Here is a 19,142-nt window from a genome sequence, read left to right on the forward strand (position 1 = left end):
CCATATGTTTGTGACTATTACAGCACCATCTACAACAAAGCGAAAAAAGTGGTCCAACTAAAACATTCATATTTCTTTACGTAGTACACGAATATGTAATAAAACTGGGGGTTCCTATTTAAAAAAAAAAAAAAAACGCAGCTGATATCCGTTTGACCTATGGCAGCCCCAACTAGCGGGCCAACCATAGCGCCATCTGGTTTCCACCTTCAAGCTAGACAAGTTTCGTTCTTTGTAGTTTTTTCGTTTGACGCTTATTTCGTGAGATATTTGGCCCGGTCACTATCAATGGACCACCCTGTAGATGTGCAAATCGCTATCCCATGACTTTCATCACATCAGTGTGTGCGCACGCAGAGAAGCGGAAAACCATTATCCGCTAAGTCACAATGCGGAGGAAAGTGTCTTGAGTGATTGTGACGGGCAGTTACAGAGGAATGTGACGAAAAACAGGAGAACGATAACTTCAAACGTCAGCGCTAGAACAACACAAAATAATCTCCACAGTCGGGAAACTGCTGAGCAACCTGGAATATCAAAAACATTCGTAACTGATGCAAATGCCTGTTACAGGGAACAATTGTATCAACACTACAAATCGTACACTATGGAGCAATGGAAGAAAGTCATTTGGTTGGATGAGTCTTGTTTCATACTGTTTTCCAACGTATGACCTAGTGTTGTGTACATAGTTCCGCGTAGTCAGCGCGTACACAACTTTCCCACTAGAGCGCGCCCCGCTAAGCACAACAGCGCAGGCCCAACGCTCGTCCGTCTCAGCGCTACGAGATGGCGCTGGCATAGAGACGGACCAAATTCTGCTTCCGCCGATCCGCGTATTAATATGTAACGCAGCCAATGAGATTGCTGCTAACTTAGAACCTTTTCTCCTCGCGGGTCACACTCGCGCAGTGATACATGAACGCGCGAGGTATTATAACGAGTGTACAGACCTCCGATCAGTCAGTCTGCATTTGCCTGCACCAGTCTGTACCAGTCTGCATTAGTCTGTACCACTCTGTACGAGTTCTACCTTTGTCTGTACCAGTCTATAGTCAAGTTGCAGTCTGCGCCTAATAAGATTACCATATTTCTGTACATAACCATGAAGATAAATGTATAGACACTTTTGTCAAGTATCAGAGATATATGTGAGAATAAGATTAACGTACCAATACCAAAGGAACTTAAGATTGTCAATTGTAAATAGCATCCAGAACTACCTTAAGTAATTTTTATGCTTGTTATTATTTTAATAAATATGTGTGAAAATTAATCAAGTTCTGTTTAAAGTTGGTCACTGTTAATCTGCTACTCTAAGCGTGCAAATGGCATTTCTATCGTCTGACCTAACGGCAGAAGATAAACACGCCACGATAAGATCACGAGAATTATTACTGACACTCGCCTACTTCGTTAGAGCGACAAGTCAAATAATCTGATGGTGTGTGTACCGAAGGTCTTACAGTACGCACACCACACCTAGTTTATGTCAAAACTGTGAAAAATGGTGGGGATCGGTGGTGATTTTTGGAGCCATATCGTGGTATTCCATGGGCCCCATGGTTACTCTGCAAGATCACACGGCCGCCGTTTTGGATGATTAGCTCCATCCCCTGGTACGGAGCTTGTTCCGCAGTGTTGATGCCGTGTTCCAAGACGACAGGGTCCCTGCTCGCACTGTCCAGGACTGATTTTGTGAGGACGGGGATGAACTGCCGGCCGCGGTGGCTGTGCGGTTCTAGGCGCTCAGTCGGGAACCGCGCGACTGCTACGGTCGCAGGTTCGAATCCTGCCTCGGGCATGGATGTGTGTGATGGCCTTAGGTTAGCTAGGTTTAAGTAGTTCTAAGTTCTAGGGGACTGATGACCACAGATGTTAAGTCCCATAGTGCTCAGAGCCATTTGAATCATTTTGAACGGGGATGAACTGTCGCATCTTTCCCGGTCACCATAATCAGCAGATCTCAACATTATTCACCCTTAATGGTCTCCTTTAGAGATAAGGTTCCATGACTGCAATCCTCCTCCATCACTGTTACCTGGACTTGCCACTGTTTTTCAGGAAGAATGGTGTAGGATTCTCTTGAAAACAATAATGGACTTGTATTTACCTATTACGAGACGATTGCAAGTTGTTTTGAATGCCAAATCCTTTTCTCAGTCCCTATTAGTCATGGTAATGTGTCGCTTTTTTTTAGTGTTTCTATATTCTGTTTGATCCTGCTTATTATATTCAAGTCCTAGGCTCGCTGAACAATTTTTACTCACCACACTTCCCTCGATTATCAAACTGACAATTTCTTGATGTCTCAGGAATTGTCGTAACAACGGATCACTTTTTTTTATTATAATTCTGCTGTAATTATCTTTGTACCCCAGTTTGATTCAGTACCACCTCATTACTTATTCCATCAACCCATTTAATATTCAGCATTTTGCTGCAGCACCAAATTTCAGAAACTTCTATTTTACTTTTGCCTGAACTTTTTATCGTCCAAGTTTCACTTACATACAAGGCTACGCTCCAGACAAATGCGTTCAGAAAAGACTTCCTAACATTTAAATTTATATAATATGTTATTAATCTGTTTTTTTTTCAGAAATTATTTCCTTGCTACTACCAGCCTGAATTTAATTTCCTCTCTAGCCATCCGCACTTACTTTGCTGCCCAAATAGCGTTCATTTCCTAATACCATTCCTTCATCTTGTTTAAATGTGTGTGAAATCTTATGGGACTTAACTGCTAAGGTCACCAGTCCCTAAGCTTACACACTACTAAACCTAAATTATCGTAAGTACAAACACCCATGCCCGAGGGAGGACTCGAACCTCCGCCACGACCAGCCGCACAGTCCATGACTGCAGCGCCTAAGACCGCTCAGCTAACCCCGCGCGGCCCTTCATCTTGGCCTGATTTGGTTCGTCTATATTCCATTGTCCTTGTTTACTTTAATTGATGTTCATATTACACACATATTGCAAGTTGTTTTTGACAGAATTACGATGTCGTCAACAAACCTCGGGGCTCTTATTTGGTCTTAATAAATTTTAATTTCCTTTCCAAACTCCTCCTTTGTTCCCTTTACAGCCTGCTCAACATAAAAACTGAATAATAACCCGGAATAGGCTACAAAAACCCCTCATTCCTTTCTCAACTACTGCTTCCTACCATGACCTTCGACTCTTACACCGCAGTCTGGTTTCTGTGCGAGTTGTAGACAGTATTTCATTCTCTGTACTCCTGCTGCCTTCGGCATCTAGAAGAGAATAATCCATTAAACATCGTCAAAAACTTTCTGTAAATCTACATACGATACTTGCCTTTCTTCAGTTCTTATTCTAAGATAAACAGTAAGTTTTAGTATCATCTCACATGTTTCTACACTACAGCGGCAAAGAAACTGGTATAGGCATGCTTATTCAATTACAGGGACATGTAAACACGCAGAATACGGCACTGTGGTCAGCAACGCCTATATAAGACAACAATTGTTATATCGCTTACTGCTGCTACAATGGCAGATTATCAAGAATTCAGGGAGTTGGAACGTGGCGTTATAATCGGCGCACGAGCGATGGGACACATCTCCGAGGTAGCGATGAAGTGGGAATTTTCCCGTACGAACATTTCACGAGTATAACGTGAATATCAGGAATCCGGTAAAACATCAAATCTCCGACATCGCTGCGGCCGGAACAAGATACTGCAAGTACGGGACCAACGGCGACTGAAGAGAATCGTTCAATGTGACAAAGTGCAACACTTCCGCAAATTGCTGGTTTTCAATGCTGGGTCATCAACGAGTGTCCGCGTGCGAACCGTTCAACGACACATCATCGGTACGGGCTTTCGGAAACGGAGGCCCACTCATGTACCCTCGATGACTGCACGACACAAAACTTTACGCCTCGCCTGGGCCCGTCAAGACCGACACTGAGCTGTTGATGACTCATGAATCCATGGACCCTGCATGTCAGCAAGGGACTGTTCAAGCTCGTAGAGGCTCTGTAATGGTGTGGGGCATGTGCAGTTGGAGTGATATGGGACCCTTGATACGTCTAGATACGCCTCTGACAGATCACACGTACATAAACATCCTGTCTGATCACCTGCACCCATTCATGTCCACTGTGCATTCCGACGGACTTGGTCAATTACCGAGCGAGGTGGCACAGTGGTTTGACACTGGACTCGCATTCGGGAGGACGACGTTTCAATCTCGTGTCTGGCCATCCTGATTGAGGTTTTCCATGATTTCCCTAAATTGCTCCAAGAAAATTTCCGGATGGTTCCTCTGAAAGGGCACGGCTGACATCCTTCCCTAATCCGATGAGACCGGTGACCTTGCAGTTTGGTCTCTTCCCCCGAACAACCCAACCCCCAACTTGGGCAATTGCAGCAGCACAATGCGACACCCCACACGTCCAGAATTTCCAGCGAGGCTCCTGGAACACTCTTCTGAGTTTAAACACTTCCGCTGGCCACCAAACTCCCCAGACATGAACACTGTTGAGCGTATCTGGGATGCTTTGCAACGTGCTGTTCAGAAGAGCTCTCCACCCCGTCGTACTCTTACGGATTTATGTGCAGCCATACAGAATTCGTGGAGTCGATTTCCTCCAGCACTCCTTCAGACATTAGTCGAGTCCCTGCCACGTGGTGTTACGGCATTTATGCCTGCTCACCGGGGCACTACACTATATTAGGAAGGTGTACCAATATCCTTGGCTCTTCAGTTTACATTTCTCCGGAACCCAAAGTACTTTTCCGCGAGATCGGCTACCAATTTGCGGCAATATTTTGTAATCGTGACTTATTAAACTCATAGTTCGGAAAAATTCATGTCTGTCAGCAATTGCCTCATTTGGAATTGGAGTTATTACATTCATACTAAAGTCTGGGAGTGTTTCGCCCGTCTCATATTTGCGTACCTGTTCGAATGGTTTGTCATGGATGATTCTCGCAAGATTCTCGGTTATGGATTACATAAGGAAATGAAAGTGAGCGGTGGAGAAGAGAAAGACTGTTTATTGTTCCGGCGGCGGCTCTGCCTCGCGACTCTCCACTTCCTGGATGGCGGTCTCGACGGACGCCCTCACCACGTCCTCAGCCAGGCTATAGCGCGGTGGTTTGGGCTTCGCGTAGAAGCGGTACATCGTCACGTGCTCGTACGTCTTCACCGGCGTCACCACGCACTTCGGGAAGCGATCCTGGGAACACAAAATGGAAACAGGATCTCACTCGTTTATCTACGAGGGCTATACAGAAATGAATCTCCAGTATCAAAACGGTTCAAATGGTTCTGAGCACTACGAGACTTAACATCTGAGGTCATCAGACCCCTAGAACTTATAACTACTTAAACCTAACTAACCTAAGGACATCACACACATCCATGCCCGAGGCAGGATTCGAACCTGCGACCACTGCGGTCGCGCGGTTCCAGACTGAAGCGCCTAGAACCGCTCGGCCACACCGTCCGGCGAATCTTCAGTATCATGTGGTACGGCAGACAGTGGGCGAAATGGGGCAACCACAACACAGGTCACGCATTACGTCACTGCAAGGGCGTTGAGATGTTTCTGGTATGAGCAAGCATCAGTACGTATTCGATAATGTCGTAGTGTAGCACAAACTCACCAGACTAGAAACTGTCATCTCCCAGGAGACATCAGCTAATACTAAGTAATACCGGCTTTAACCTTGATAATGGTAGGGCCCAAATCTGTACATGACAAAAATGTGCCGCTAACAGGGGTGAACAGAAACGAAACTTCCAAAAAAATTCTGTGTTATCGTCTCGGAAGACGAACGGGAATATAATATACAATTCTGTTTGTCTGCATTGGTAGTGAACCAGAGTAAGAGGGAAGTTATGAATTTCAGAGGTTGTTCACTCTATGACAAACCAATCTGCTTACTAAGAACTTTTTTTATATGCACCTATCTAATTTGTGATGTGGTACTTCGAACGCGTGGAAAGCCTTTTACAATTCCGTTTCATTAACCAAAAATTCAGTTTTTAAGTATACCTTAACCTGATTTGTGTTTCGGCTAACTGAAAATTTAGGGTTACGCTTTCGGAACTTTCGGGATGAATGGAAACGGTAATCGTCTTCGTTGCTTCAAAACAAGACCATGAATTTGACGGAATAGAAGAACCGCCTGGCACTGTTCTGAATCCAGGGGATTAATCGCAGCATAAAGTACACTATGTGATCAAAAGTATCCGGACACCTGGCTGAAAAGACTTACAAGTTCGTGGCGCCCTCCATCGGTAATGCTGGAATTCAATAGGGTGTTGGCCCATCCTTAGCCTTGATGACAGTTTCCACTCTCGCAGGCATACGTTCAATCACGTGCTGGAAGGCTTCTTGAGGAACGGAAGCCCATTCTTCACGGAGTGCTGCACTGAGGAGAGGTATCGATGTCGGTCGGTGAGGCCTGTTACGAAGTCGGCGTTCCAAAACTTTCCAGAGGTGTTCTGTAGGATTCAGATCCGGGCTCTGTGCAGGCCAGTCCATTACAGACATGTAATTGTCGTGTAACCACTCCGCCATAGGCCGTGCATTATGAACAGGTGCTCGATCGTGTTGAAAGATGCAGTCGCCATCCCCGAATTGTTCTTCAACAGTGGGAAGCAAGAAGGTACTTAAAACATCAATGTAGGCCTGTGCTGTGATAGTTCCACGCAAAACAACAAGGGGTGCAAGCCACCTTCATGAAAAACGCAACCACATCATAACACCACCGCCTCCGAATTTTACTGTTGACATCACAAACGCAGGCAGATTACGTTCACCGGGCATTCGCCAGACCCACGCCCTGCCATCGTGTCGCCACATTGTGTACCGTGATTCGTCACTACACACAACGCTTTTCCACTGTTCAATCGTCCAATCTCTATGCTCCTTACACCAAGCGAGGCGTCGATTGGCTTTCACAGGCGTGATGTGTGGCTTATGAGCAGCCGCTCGACCATGATGTCCAAGTTTTCTCACCTCCTGCCTAACTGTCATAGTACTTGCAGTGGATCCTGATGCACTATGGATTTCGTGTGTGATGGTCTGGGTAGATGTCTGCCTATTACACATTACGACCCTCTTCAACTGTCAGCGGTCTCTCTGAGTCAACAGACTAGGTCGGCCTGTACGCTTTTGTGCTGTACGTGTCCCTTCACGTTTCCACTTCACTATCACGTCGGAAACAGTGACCTAGGGATGTTTAGGAGCGTGGAAATCTCGCGTACAGACGTATGACAAGTGACACACAATCACCTGACGACGTTCGAAGTCGGTGAGTTCCGCGGAGCGCCCCATTCTGCTCTCTCACCATGTCTAATGACTACTGAGTTCGCTGATATGGAGTACCTGGCAGTAGGTGGCAGCATAATGCACCTAATACGAAAAGCGTATGGTTTTGGGGTGTCCGGATACTTTTGATCACATAGTGTATATGGAAAAAGCAATCAGTCATTCAGATTCAATACATATGAAATTTATTATTTAGAAGGCAAAGATTGTGTTGATTCTTTTTTATAAAAAAAGACAAGACCGATTAATCACCATTATTTTACCAGATCAGACACGTCTTAGTCAAGGAGGTGTTGTTCGACAGCTATTCGTTACTTCTGGAGATAAGACTTTCAAACACGATGTTTTTTTTAAATGTACTAACAAGCAAACTACGTTTATCAATTTAATTGAACACAAAAGTAATTAGATATACAACAACTATTATTTGGAAAATAATAAGAAACTTTCATGCAATGTTTTTAATTTGTTATGTCGACTAAAACTGTTTTGAACCAGCCAAATTTTGTTTCTTAGTCGGATAGTTCCAGAACAAATTTGAAATATCCCTATTCAGCCCAAAGACCAATAAACAACAAAAATAATGATATTAGCAGTGCTGCTGCTATTCGCCCCTCTCCAAAGAGTGAATGGAAACACCAAGTTTTTATCTTTTAATGCTTCAAAATCATGCACTAGGTTTCAAAACTGCTTATAAGTTTAAAGCTAGACACACTACCCACAATACTATATAATTTTGATTTTAATACTTATTTTTAAAATGATCAGTTTTTTTCAAAATTGGAAACTGTTTCTATTCACCCCGCTTCACCGTAAACTTAAGCTTAAATGAAATAGGCCGACTAATAACTGGTTGCATGAAACCCACTCCGCTCGTTAAACTGTAAAATATGGCCGCATTTGCGAACGCAAAGTCCCAAAGAGCCGCGGGTAAACATAACGGAGAAATTTAAGCTTATCTCCGATGAACATCACTCCTTACTTGGAGAATCTTATTGTGCTAAGAGACTTAAATCCATTAAGACACTCCTCACCGAAGAACTTCCCGAGTCTACAAATGACTACCCTCCACTGCAAGAGAAGCCGAGCGGAGAGAGTTTGGTATGGAAGATTAGGAAGAGCCTGAATCGCATCAGAACGGGTGCAGCAGCAGTGAAGGCAAACCTGATTAAGAGGGACCTTATAGATGAATATGACGATAGATGTGATTGTGACGAATATAAAAATATGCAACACCTCCTGAACTGTCCTAACCGTCCAAGGTCATTAATGAAAATCCGCTCCAGTTGCTAATAAGAACTTGTTACATCCACGGAAATTTTTGACCTTCGTATGAGGCCATTTCCATCTGGATCTGAAACTTCCATTATTAATGCATAATAACTTGGATATATAAATATTCTGCATTATAGGAGATGAAGAAACAAAGCGTATATATGTACAGTATAAGTAAAAAAATGGTTCAAATGGCTCTGAGCACTATGGGACTTAACATCTTAGGTCATCAGTCCCCTAGAAGTTAGAACTACTTACACCTAACTAACCTAAGGACATCACACACATCCATGCCCGAGGCAGGATTCGAACCTGCGACCGTAGCACTCCCACGGTTCCGGACTGTAGCGCCTAGAACCGCACGGCCACCGCGGCCGGCCAGTATAAGTACAGAAAAATAAATAACCTACACTGTTCTGTAGGGAAGCAATGTCAAAGAGTAAAAAGTTAGAAGTCAGGCGTATTTAAACAGTTATGTGCCCAATGGGTGTATGATTATTATAAAAACTGTACAATAGAATAGATTAAAAATTATGCCATGCTTCGTCTTTAAGAAGAGCTGTATTCTGACGTTTTCGAAATTTCAAATTGCGTGCCTCCCCAATGAACGGCTATAAGCACTTTTGAGATTTAATAAAAGTTTAAAATAGTTACAGTAGACGGGGCGTCCAAGTCGAGTGTAAAGTTACGTCATCTAGCAAGCAAAAGTTAAAACACGAGAAATGTAGAGGGTGTTAACATAGCTTAGACGCGTCGTGGACTGGTTCGTTCTTGTGAAATTAGCTCTTTATTCTCTGTAAATAATGAGTGCTGTTGACAGGGGATGTATAATAGATTCCATATTTTTAGATTTGCTGAAGGCTTTTGACACCGTTCCCCACACAAGCTACTTCTAACCAAACTGCGTGCCTGTGGAGTATCGTTGCAGTTGGATTCGTGATCTCCTGTATGAAATGTCGCAGTTCGTAGTAATTGGCGGAAAGTCATCGAGTAAAACAGAAATAATATCTGGCGTTCCCCAAGGAAGTGTTACGGGTCCTCTGCTGTTTCTGATCTACATAAACGATTTAGGAGACAATTTGAGTAGCCTTCTTAGATTGTTTACAGATGATGCTGTCATTTACCGTCTTATAAAGTCACAGACGATTCAAATAAATTGCAAAATTATTTAGACAAGATATCTGTACGGTGCAAAAAGTTGTAACTGACTCTAAACAATGAAAAGTGCGTGGTTATCCACATGAGTACTAAAAGAAATGCTAAATTTCGGTTGCATGATAAATCTAAAGGCTATAAATTCAACTAAATACTTAGGAATTACAGTTACGAGTAACTTAAACTGGAACGATCACACAGATAATGTTGTGGGTAAAGCAAACAAAAGACTGCACTTTACTGGCAGAACACTTAGAAAACGCAACAGGGCTACTAAAGAGACTGCTTACACCACACTTGTCCGCCCTGTTCTGGAGTGTAGCTGTGCTACGTGGGATCCGCGTCGTATAGGATCGACGGAGAACACCGGGAAAGTTCGAAGAAGGGCAGTTCGTTTTGTATTATCGGGAAACAAGGAAGAGGATGCCATGGATATGAAACACGAATTGGGGTGGCAGGCATTAAAACAAATGCGTTTTTCGTTGCGGCAAGACCTTCTCATGAAACTTCAGTCACCAACTTTCTCCTCAGAGTGTGAAAGTATTGTGTTGGCCACTATCTACATAGGGAGGAATGATCATCGTAATAAAATAAGAGAAATCAGAGCTCGCACGGAAAGAACTAGAGTTCCATTTTTCCGGGCACTTTTCGAAATGGAACGATAAAGAAATAGCTTGAAGGTGGTTCGATGAACCTTTAGCCACGCGCTTAATTGTGTACAAAAGCATGATTACAGACAGCTAGATGCAGCTCCGAAATTGCAGTGTGTATCGGTGAATTATGACGGGAAAGGAAGCCCGTAGCATTGGTCGTAGCAACATTTTAGGCTTAAAAGAGTGATCTTCGGATGCGGAAAGGTAACTTAAGTTCCTGAGTGATCCTCAAACCAAGAACGCCTGGTTGCAGCCCTGTAGTACGGCTGTTGTCTTGCACGAGGTCGAGAGTGTCCACAGCGTACTCACCATGAAGATGGAAATTAATGGTAACACTTGGTCACCGAAAACGTTGAGTAAGCATTGTGGGTCGAGAGCGCGCTTACCTGAATGAGGGGGCCCAATGCTTGACCCAAATGCACCCCAAAACATCACAGAACACTTCCGGCCTCAACCACACCCCCTCACACTGCGCGTTAAAAGCTACACTGAGCCATCAGCACTCTCGACGCTTTGCATTATTTCAGTAGAGGCAACAATGGGACCAACCTACCTCCCTCCAGTCGACTAACCGCCAAATGTCCACTGCATACAGTTGTCATCGGAATGTTTGACTGGAAGATGGTTGAGAAGGGTCTGTATTCACTGACAGCAACAGTCCCTATTGGATTTAATAGCGACTCTCAGAGACAAGGCGACGCACTCCTCTTCAGTCCCTGTCGTTTGAGATCTTCTCAATATGTGAAGTCTGTTCTTTCGGAAACATCTGAAATAACAGGCACTACAATATAATTGAGGCGATGACGGAAAATGATCCCTTCACTGAAGATACACACCATGCTCGAACTCTTGCGGGAATCGGCGATATGCCGCGAGTAACGAGAATAATGAGCAGGAGCACTACATCCGTAGTGTGTGGTTTAAGTTGAGAATTTGTGTCTGGTTGGAGGCGTTCTAGGATAGTCCAAGCAATAGTGGTGGTCACTGCGTCTGGATGGCGTAGTGGTCAACGCATCTACGTAGTGAGCAGGAGATCTGGGTTCGAATCCTAGTCCGGTATAAATGATCAACTTACCTCATTGATATATACGAATGCCCACTGGCGGAAAATGTCTTTAATTCCTTTGTGTCTTAAGAAGGTTTCACGAATACTGTTCTTGCACCGCGTTATACGGCTGTGGGCGGTACCCTATTCCTTGTAGACAGTGTTGGACACTCCGCACTGATACTCAACTTGAAAAAATTGAGTAACTTAATTCATGGTCTGGTCATAGATGCGTCCAATCGCGACAGCTCGTTTCTGTTATTCTATCACATTTCCACGTCATGTCCACTCATGTTGCTCCATAGAACCGACTGGTGTGTAGACACCGATTCACTGCCATGAGTTGCCGGCCGGAGTGGCCGAGCGGTTCTAGGCGCTTCAGTCTGGATCCGCGCGACCGCTACGGTCGCAGGTTCGAATCCTGCCTTGGGCATGGATGTGTGTGATGTCCTTAGGTTAGTTAGGTTTAAGTAGTTCTAAGTTCTAGGCGACTGATGACCTCCGCTGTTAAGTCCCATAGTGCTCAGAGCCATTTGAATCATTTTTGAACTACCATGATTTGCGTCTGCAGTGGAGCGTCATATGGCCGCCAGGTACCAGTTCTACACTACCTACATTGCTCAAAAGCGACCAGTGTCGTTTTAGAATGTGGTGATTAATGCACCGTCCAGTCACATTAATGTGACCACCGCTAATGTTCGTCGTTAACGAGCAATAACCACTCACAGATTGCAGGTGACGGCATTAGCAGTGGAGGGTGATAAAGTGTGTCGCGGGACGCAGACAATAGTGCAGTCGTTGTCGTAATGTCGAAATGGAACGATTTATCTGACGGCCAAAAGGGCATGATCATTGGCTTTTGGGCCAGTGGTGAAAGCATTTCCGAAACGGCTAAGTTTGTAAACTGCTCACCTGTCGCCGTGGTTAAAATATACTCTGCATGACAAAATGGTGCTATCAAAAACCACCGCCGAGGCAACTATGGTGTGCCATTGGCCATATATGACAGGGGTGAACCATTGCTGCATAGATGCGTACGGGCGAATAGACATGTAAATGTTGAGCAACTGAAAGCCCAGATGAAACAAGGGGCCACCAACAGCGTCTCCTTAAGGACCTTTCAGCGAACGTTGCTACATATGGGCCTTTGTAGCAGGCGCCTGGTTCACGCACCCATGCACACTGCTGTTCTGCGGCGGCAATGGCTGGAATTAGCATGCAAACTCTGCAACAGGACGTCCACAGAGTGGCGACAGGTGGCCCTTTCAGGTGAATCACGTTATATGCTCCATCAGACAGATGAATGACCATCAGCGTGTACAGCCCTGCAGCAATCGTCCGAAGGGTCGACGCTGGACGAGGGAGCGTTATATAGCCCGGGGAATGTATTCGTGGCATTCACGGGGTGATCTAGTCACTCTGGAAGGCACAATGGATCAACACAAGTACGCATCTATCCTTGGGGGCCACATCAACCCCAACATGCAGTTGGTGGACGCCGACTCCCTGAATTAAAACCCAATCGAGAACCTGTGGGCCCACCTCGATAGGGCTGTTCGCGCCATGGATCCTCGACTGAGAGACCCAGTACAGCTGGCCACAGCACTGAAGTCGGCATGCCTACACATTCCTCTCGGTACCTTCCAGAACCTCATTGACTCTCTTCGTGCGCGTCTAGCAGCAGTTCACGCTGCAAAAGGTGGCTATTCAGGCTTTTGACTGATGGTCACATTAATGTGACTGAACAGTATTTTGTGTCTGGCGAGCCTATTATTTCTGGTGTCGCCGGTGGACTCAGTTCTCGTCTATTGTGGACGCCAGAGCTAGTATCCGGTATCTGATGGCAGAACTTGGAGGGCGTCATTTAGCCTGCAGGTTCTGGGTCAGTTTTTTCACAATTATTCTAAAGAGAGTGTGGTATGGGTCAACTAAGTTGCTTTAAGGGCCAGTGATTTTCGTACGATGAGACGGTTCTTATAGGTTCTACTGGCTGGGAGCAGCACTTTGCCAAATAATAGTATTAATGAAAGCAGTAAAAGATCAGTGAATGTGTTCTCTTCCTGAGATTGAATGGTTGAAGGTCTTGGAAGTAAAACAAGTTTCGCACAGTAATTTTGTAGTTTTTGAAACTGGGAGCCTTCTGACAGTCGTGCAGGAGGGATGTAGGAGGGAAGTAGGGAAGGCTCGTGACCTTGGAGCGGAGACAGTGTTTCTGAAATCGGCATTGAATGGTTCTTAGTGATCAAGGAACTTAGTTTCCAAACATGGGAAGCCTCCAAGAAACCGGAAGTGCTTTGTCATATGCGGGAATGGCATTGTGATTGTGGCATCGCTGATTTTCTGAATGAATGGTGGGTCTTATTGAGCGAGTACGCGCTGCATACGCATTATGTCAGATTGCAGAGACAATAATTGCTGGTTGCATTGAATAAAAGCGACGGACTTGACAAGATCTGCGTGAGGACAGGTAGCCAAAGTTCCGCGTTCTTGCCCTATATGAGCCAATCGCGTCCAACCGACCACCATGTCATCCTCTCCCTGTGGCATCAATGGACGTGGAATGGAGGGGAATGTGGTAATGCACAGTGCTCTCCCGGTCGTTGTGGGGTTTCTTGACCTTCGATTCGCTATTAATCATTCGACCAGCTTCTGGGTTGGCCTCACGAGGCTGAGTGCACCCCATATCAATTCTCCCACCGTGTAAAAATCCCTGACAGTACCGAGAATCGTATCTGGGTGCTCTGAAAGACCGTCTGTCGGGCTAACCACTCTGTTACAGTGGCCGACGAGGTTTAATTGAAACCAGTAAATTTCATTTGTTTCTATGAAAACTTGAAGAGTGGTGTTGAGTGGATCTTTTGGCCAAGTGGCTTTGAACGGTTTTCCTGTTTTATTGTTGAAGAGATTATCGGAAGAAGTCAGCAGTGCTCAGTTCTGTCTTGGGTTGGATTTTTCCAGTAGCGTTTGCTGTACATTAGCAGTGATACGCAGCGATTTGAACAGGTTTACTGATCAAGAATTGGCTGATATGCACTTTGTGTGTAGGTTCACTGGGTCAAGTGTATGCGTGGCCAAAAGATGCTATGCTGAGCTGTTCCCGCACCGACGGAAATCACATAACAGTACTTTTGCATTATATGGGAGCTGCTGCATTACTCTATGTAAATGTCTGCACGTTTTGGTGATTAAATATTACAGAGTTTTTAATTTGTTGGGAACGTGTTTCCACAAAAACAAAGGTGATTAAGTATTACAGAGTTTTTCATTTGTTGGGAACGTGTTTCCACAAAAACAAAGGTAATGGGGTTAAAAGGCCGAATAAATAGTAACTATACAGAGTGACCAGAAAACGTTTACAAACTCATATGGCACATCGAGCATACAACAAGGATTGGTAATCACGTAGGAACCAGGGCTCGCAAAGGCCATTCGGGGCTATTAAATGGCATTGCAGTTATTAAGTCACATGCTGTAAATGGACTCTCACTACAGACACGCGTGACATCGACGCTGCATTGAACGGCGCACCATCTCAGAGGTACTTGGTGTATCTTGAAGACCCCCTGCTGCCATAACAATCCTGCCCACTCGGTCCTCCGACGACGTAACAGGTGTTTCATAAACAAGGCCCTTCAGATACCGCCACAGGAAAAAAAAAGATTGGGAACAGATGAGGTGATCGTGGTCGCCATGCGACTGCCCACCGTGACCGGAAAGGTTGTCTGCAGATGTGCCCTCAGCTGAGCGCTGAAACACGCGGGGGCCCCGTAGTGCTAATGCGGCGAAGTACGGGGATGAGAACACCGTCCAGCATGTCTGGCAGAACCTCTCACAAAAATATGAGATACATGCGACCATCAAGTTGGTCCGGAAGAATGTACGATCCATTTAAACAGTCTCTGACAATGCCAGCCCAGACGTTAAGGGTAAATTTGCGTTGTGAGATATGTGTACGTGTAGCACGTGGGTTCACATTCGCCTACGCATCCAGGTTGTGGACGTTCATCACACCCTCGAGTGTGGACGCAACCTCATTGCTGAAGAGGACACTCGATGTGAAGCTTCGGTCTCGTGACCGTAGCATCCTCTCGTGGCGTTTGCGACCCCGGTTCCTAAGTGATTACTGGTCCATGTTGTATGGCCAATGTCCCATGGTATTTCGTAAAGTTATTTTGAACCACCCTGTATTATTACTCTCTAACCAGCCACCGGCGACCCATGCTCCATGACACCAAAATACACAGAAAATGTCTGTGTAAAACCTTCGAAATATTGTCGACGGTGTTCGTGTTCGTCCTCCATATTGAGGCACTTGATCGGTTTTGCATCCACATCCACATCTACGTACGTACCCCACAAAAAACCGAATGGTGCATGGTGCAGGGTACCTTACACCATTAACAGTTATTTCTTTTCCTGTTCCGTCGCAAATAGAGTGAGGTATAAACGACTGTCTATCTTCCTTACGTGGAATGTACGTTGACAGCAGTAGGATCGTTCTGCAGTCAGCTTCAAATGTCAGCTCTCCAAACTTTCTCTGTAGTGTTTCGCGAATCGAACGTCGCCTTCCCCCAAGGAATTCCCATTTGAGTTCCCGAAGCATCTCCGCAATGCTCATATGTTTAACGAACCTACCAATAACAAATCTAGCAGCACGTCACTGAACTGCTTCGTTGTATTCTTTTAATCCGATCTGATCGGGATCCCAAACATTCGAGCGGTACTCAAAAATGTTCACACTACAGTTCTATATGCGGTCTCCTTTATAGATGAGGTACACTTCCCTACAGTTCTCTGAAAAACCAAAGTCGACCATTCGCCTTACCTACTACTGCCCTTACGTGCTCGTCCCACATCATATCGCCTTGCAACATTGCACCCAAATATTTAACAGACCTGACAGTGTCAAGTAGCACACTGCTGAAGGTGTGGCCGGGTTCCAGTTCTACCCCTGTCATTGCTAACTGCGGATTTCTGTATACTGGTAACAAGCAGAGCTAAGAGAGGCAAAACGTACCATGTGAATAGCGTTAGGGAACCACTGCGGCGCCAGCCAGATGCCACAGAAGCTGCCGTAGCGGACGCCGTCCTTGCCCCTTACGGCGTTCTCGTCTTCTTCCTCTTCCTCCACCACCTCCTCATCTTGCGCCTCTTGCTTCTCAGCCTCCGCTTTCGCAGGCTGAGCTGACGATGACGACTTCACCTGCCGGACATCGTACACTCAGTAACGAACAAAAACTTGTTCAAATGTGTGTGAAATCTTATGGGACTTAACTGCTAAGGTCATCAGTCCCTAAGCTTACACACTACTTAAACTAAATTATCCTACGAACAAACACACACACACACACACACCCATTCCCGAGGGAGGACTCGAACCTCCGCCGGGACCAGCTGCACAGTCTATGACTGCAGCGCTTAGACCGCTCGGCTAATCCCGCGCGGCTCAGTAACGAACGTCATTCATTGTCAGCTGTTAGCAGCAAAACAGTAAACAAAACAGTAAACGACCATTTCTTTAAGGAATCGAACTCCCGTGTATAAAACAGCTTCAAATGTTTAATTAATCCACAAAAGATATGTCGTCTTTCATATTTGACGTTAAACGTGTAACCGAGGAAAAGTTTAGAAATGATTTGAAATTATGTTTAAAGTTTGTTGGAAGACCCTCTGCTGTTGTGTGCAACCTACCTGGATGATGTATTACGTCAGAATCGAAATTATTCAGATGTAATACCCATCTAGTTAAACTACTAGTTGGATCTTTAAGTCTAAATGTACTGCCCTTCTTTTACTGTTGTGGGTGTCAGACAATTTTTTACGGAATCAACAAGTCACAGATCAGCGTGTACACAATTTTGGACAATAATATGGCTGAAGCAATGGGCGTCATGTAAACGCTGCTTATAGATGCTCCAGTTTATCCTTGGAGAAAACAATTACATCATCTAAATAGACCATGCATTGCTTCACTTTTAATCTTCGCAATATATCACCTGAAAGCCACTTAAAAACCTCACATGTTTTTCCTCGCAAAGGCTTGTGATGTCATTGATAGCGACCAGAGGGATTTGAAAATGCTGTTTTCGGACGATCCTCAGATGCTACCTCTGATTGATGACACCTGCTTCATAGGTCCATAGTTGTGAAATAACAACACTGGTCCAGATTACCTTGGGTTTCTGTTGTGTTTGTCATAGGGCAGACATCTGAATTTGTCTTCTGGTTTAAATAATAGTAGTGACAACAGAACCTATATGTCAGGGTTGTACAACCTTTTAGCTTACCTGGACCACATTGGAAGCAGACGAGTATTTTTGAGACTCACGTAATATACTTAATACTAAGAATAGCCGCTCAGGGAACCGGGGATGGGGGACGGAAGAGGGAATAGCAGTGAGTGGTAGAAGTTTCAATTTGAAAATGTTCAATTTATCATATCTTTACATGAACGGAATTTAATGGATTTTTTTCTGGTTGTGTGATAGCTGCTTACTTCTCCGGCTGCACTGATACTTGCTTTGGGCCGCATGCGGCCCGCGGGTTGGAGACCACTGCTGTGTGCTCTGCTGTCATCTGGTGATTTCTTAAGGATGTTGAGAACAGATGCAGAACAGGGTCTATTACCAGTTTCTAGGATCCCATATTGAAGTTGCTGGTTTATAAATTCTTCCATGACATGCTGTAAATGCTGCAGAACTATGTATGGTTTCTTATAAATAGGCCTAGTGGGAATATGATGGTGAGTTGGTGGTATGGCAAGAAATGGTCCAAGAAGATCAAGTGACCACATGTACTCTTCTAACAATCTTTCCATGTCCTGCTCTTTCCGTCCGTCTAGAAGTTCGACTTCTTTCCCAGATGCAATCGAAATGACACTGTCCCATTATTCAGTAATCTGATGTGAACTGCTGTCTAGTTCTTCCTAATTTCTAAATTAGCTATCAGAGTCCGACGTGATAGCTGTGCTTCTTCAGGTCTAAGTTATCAATGCCAACAGACACAAATCTGGTTTTATCAATTATCTACACATAGAATAGACTACTGTGTACAAAACACTGTACTTTACCTAATTCTTCATTTTCAGATAAACGCTCAACAACACACAAAGGATTCATCAGTGGATCAACACCTATATCAATGCAGATTAATTTTCCAGTATCTTTCGGTAACGATATTCCACAAATTGGCCGTAAAGAACTTGTACAAAGTTTAGGCAGCCAGACCAATGTTTTCGGTGTTAATTGCAATAGTAATGATTTTCCGGCAGTAAAATCAAGATGAAACAGCGTTCCATCCAGTTCTGCTACACAACATTCTAAGTCAACTTTGGCATGATGTGTACTCAGGAAATCAAACCAAGTACGACTTCATAGCCACTGCGAGTAGGAGGAGAAATTTCACATCAACACAAAAGTTACCTCCTCCCACTCAGACTGTTGAACTGAGTGAATCCACACGACCCCCACCTATATCAGTTAAGGCCCAGCATTGCAGATTTAATTCTATTTTATGAAGTATACTCTTACTTGCCACAGATACCGGCTGTCCAGTGTCTAATAAAAATTTATATAAGTCCCCTTTCACGTAACCAGTCAAGAAAGGTCTACCATTGATTTCACATAGAGCTGACTTGTGCTGACAGTTCCTGTTTTAACGGCAAGATTCAAGGTCCACCCTGTTACCGTCTTCCATGC

At 44.7% G+C, this 19,142-nt stretch overlaps 1 protein-coding gene across 1 annotated transcript in view; it reads right to left on the bottom strand.

Annotated features, from left to right (window-relative positions):
* Nucleotides 1-5,031: 5,031 nt before the first annotated feature.
* LOC126101217 (galactose mutarotase-like) overlaps nucleotides 5,032-19,142 on the bottom strand; it is a 71,097-nt gene continuing 56,986 nt past the window's right edge. Inside the window, exon 6 of the mRNA XM_049911909.1 lies at nucleotides 5,032-5,214. Coding sequence (XP_049767866.1) covers nucleotides 5,032-5,214 — 183 coding nt within the window. The remainder of the gene's footprint in view (nucleotides 5,215-19,142) is intronic.

The sequence above is a fragment of the Schistocerca cancellata genome, chromosome 9 (genome assembly GCF_023864275.1).
Source record: "Schistocerca cancellata isolate TAMUIC-IGC-003103 chromosome 9, iqSchCanc2.1, whole genome shotgun sequence".
NCBI classification, from domain to species: domain Eukaryota; kingdom Metazoa; phylum Arthropoda; class Insecta; order Orthoptera; family Acrididae; genus Schistocerca; species Schistocerca cancellata.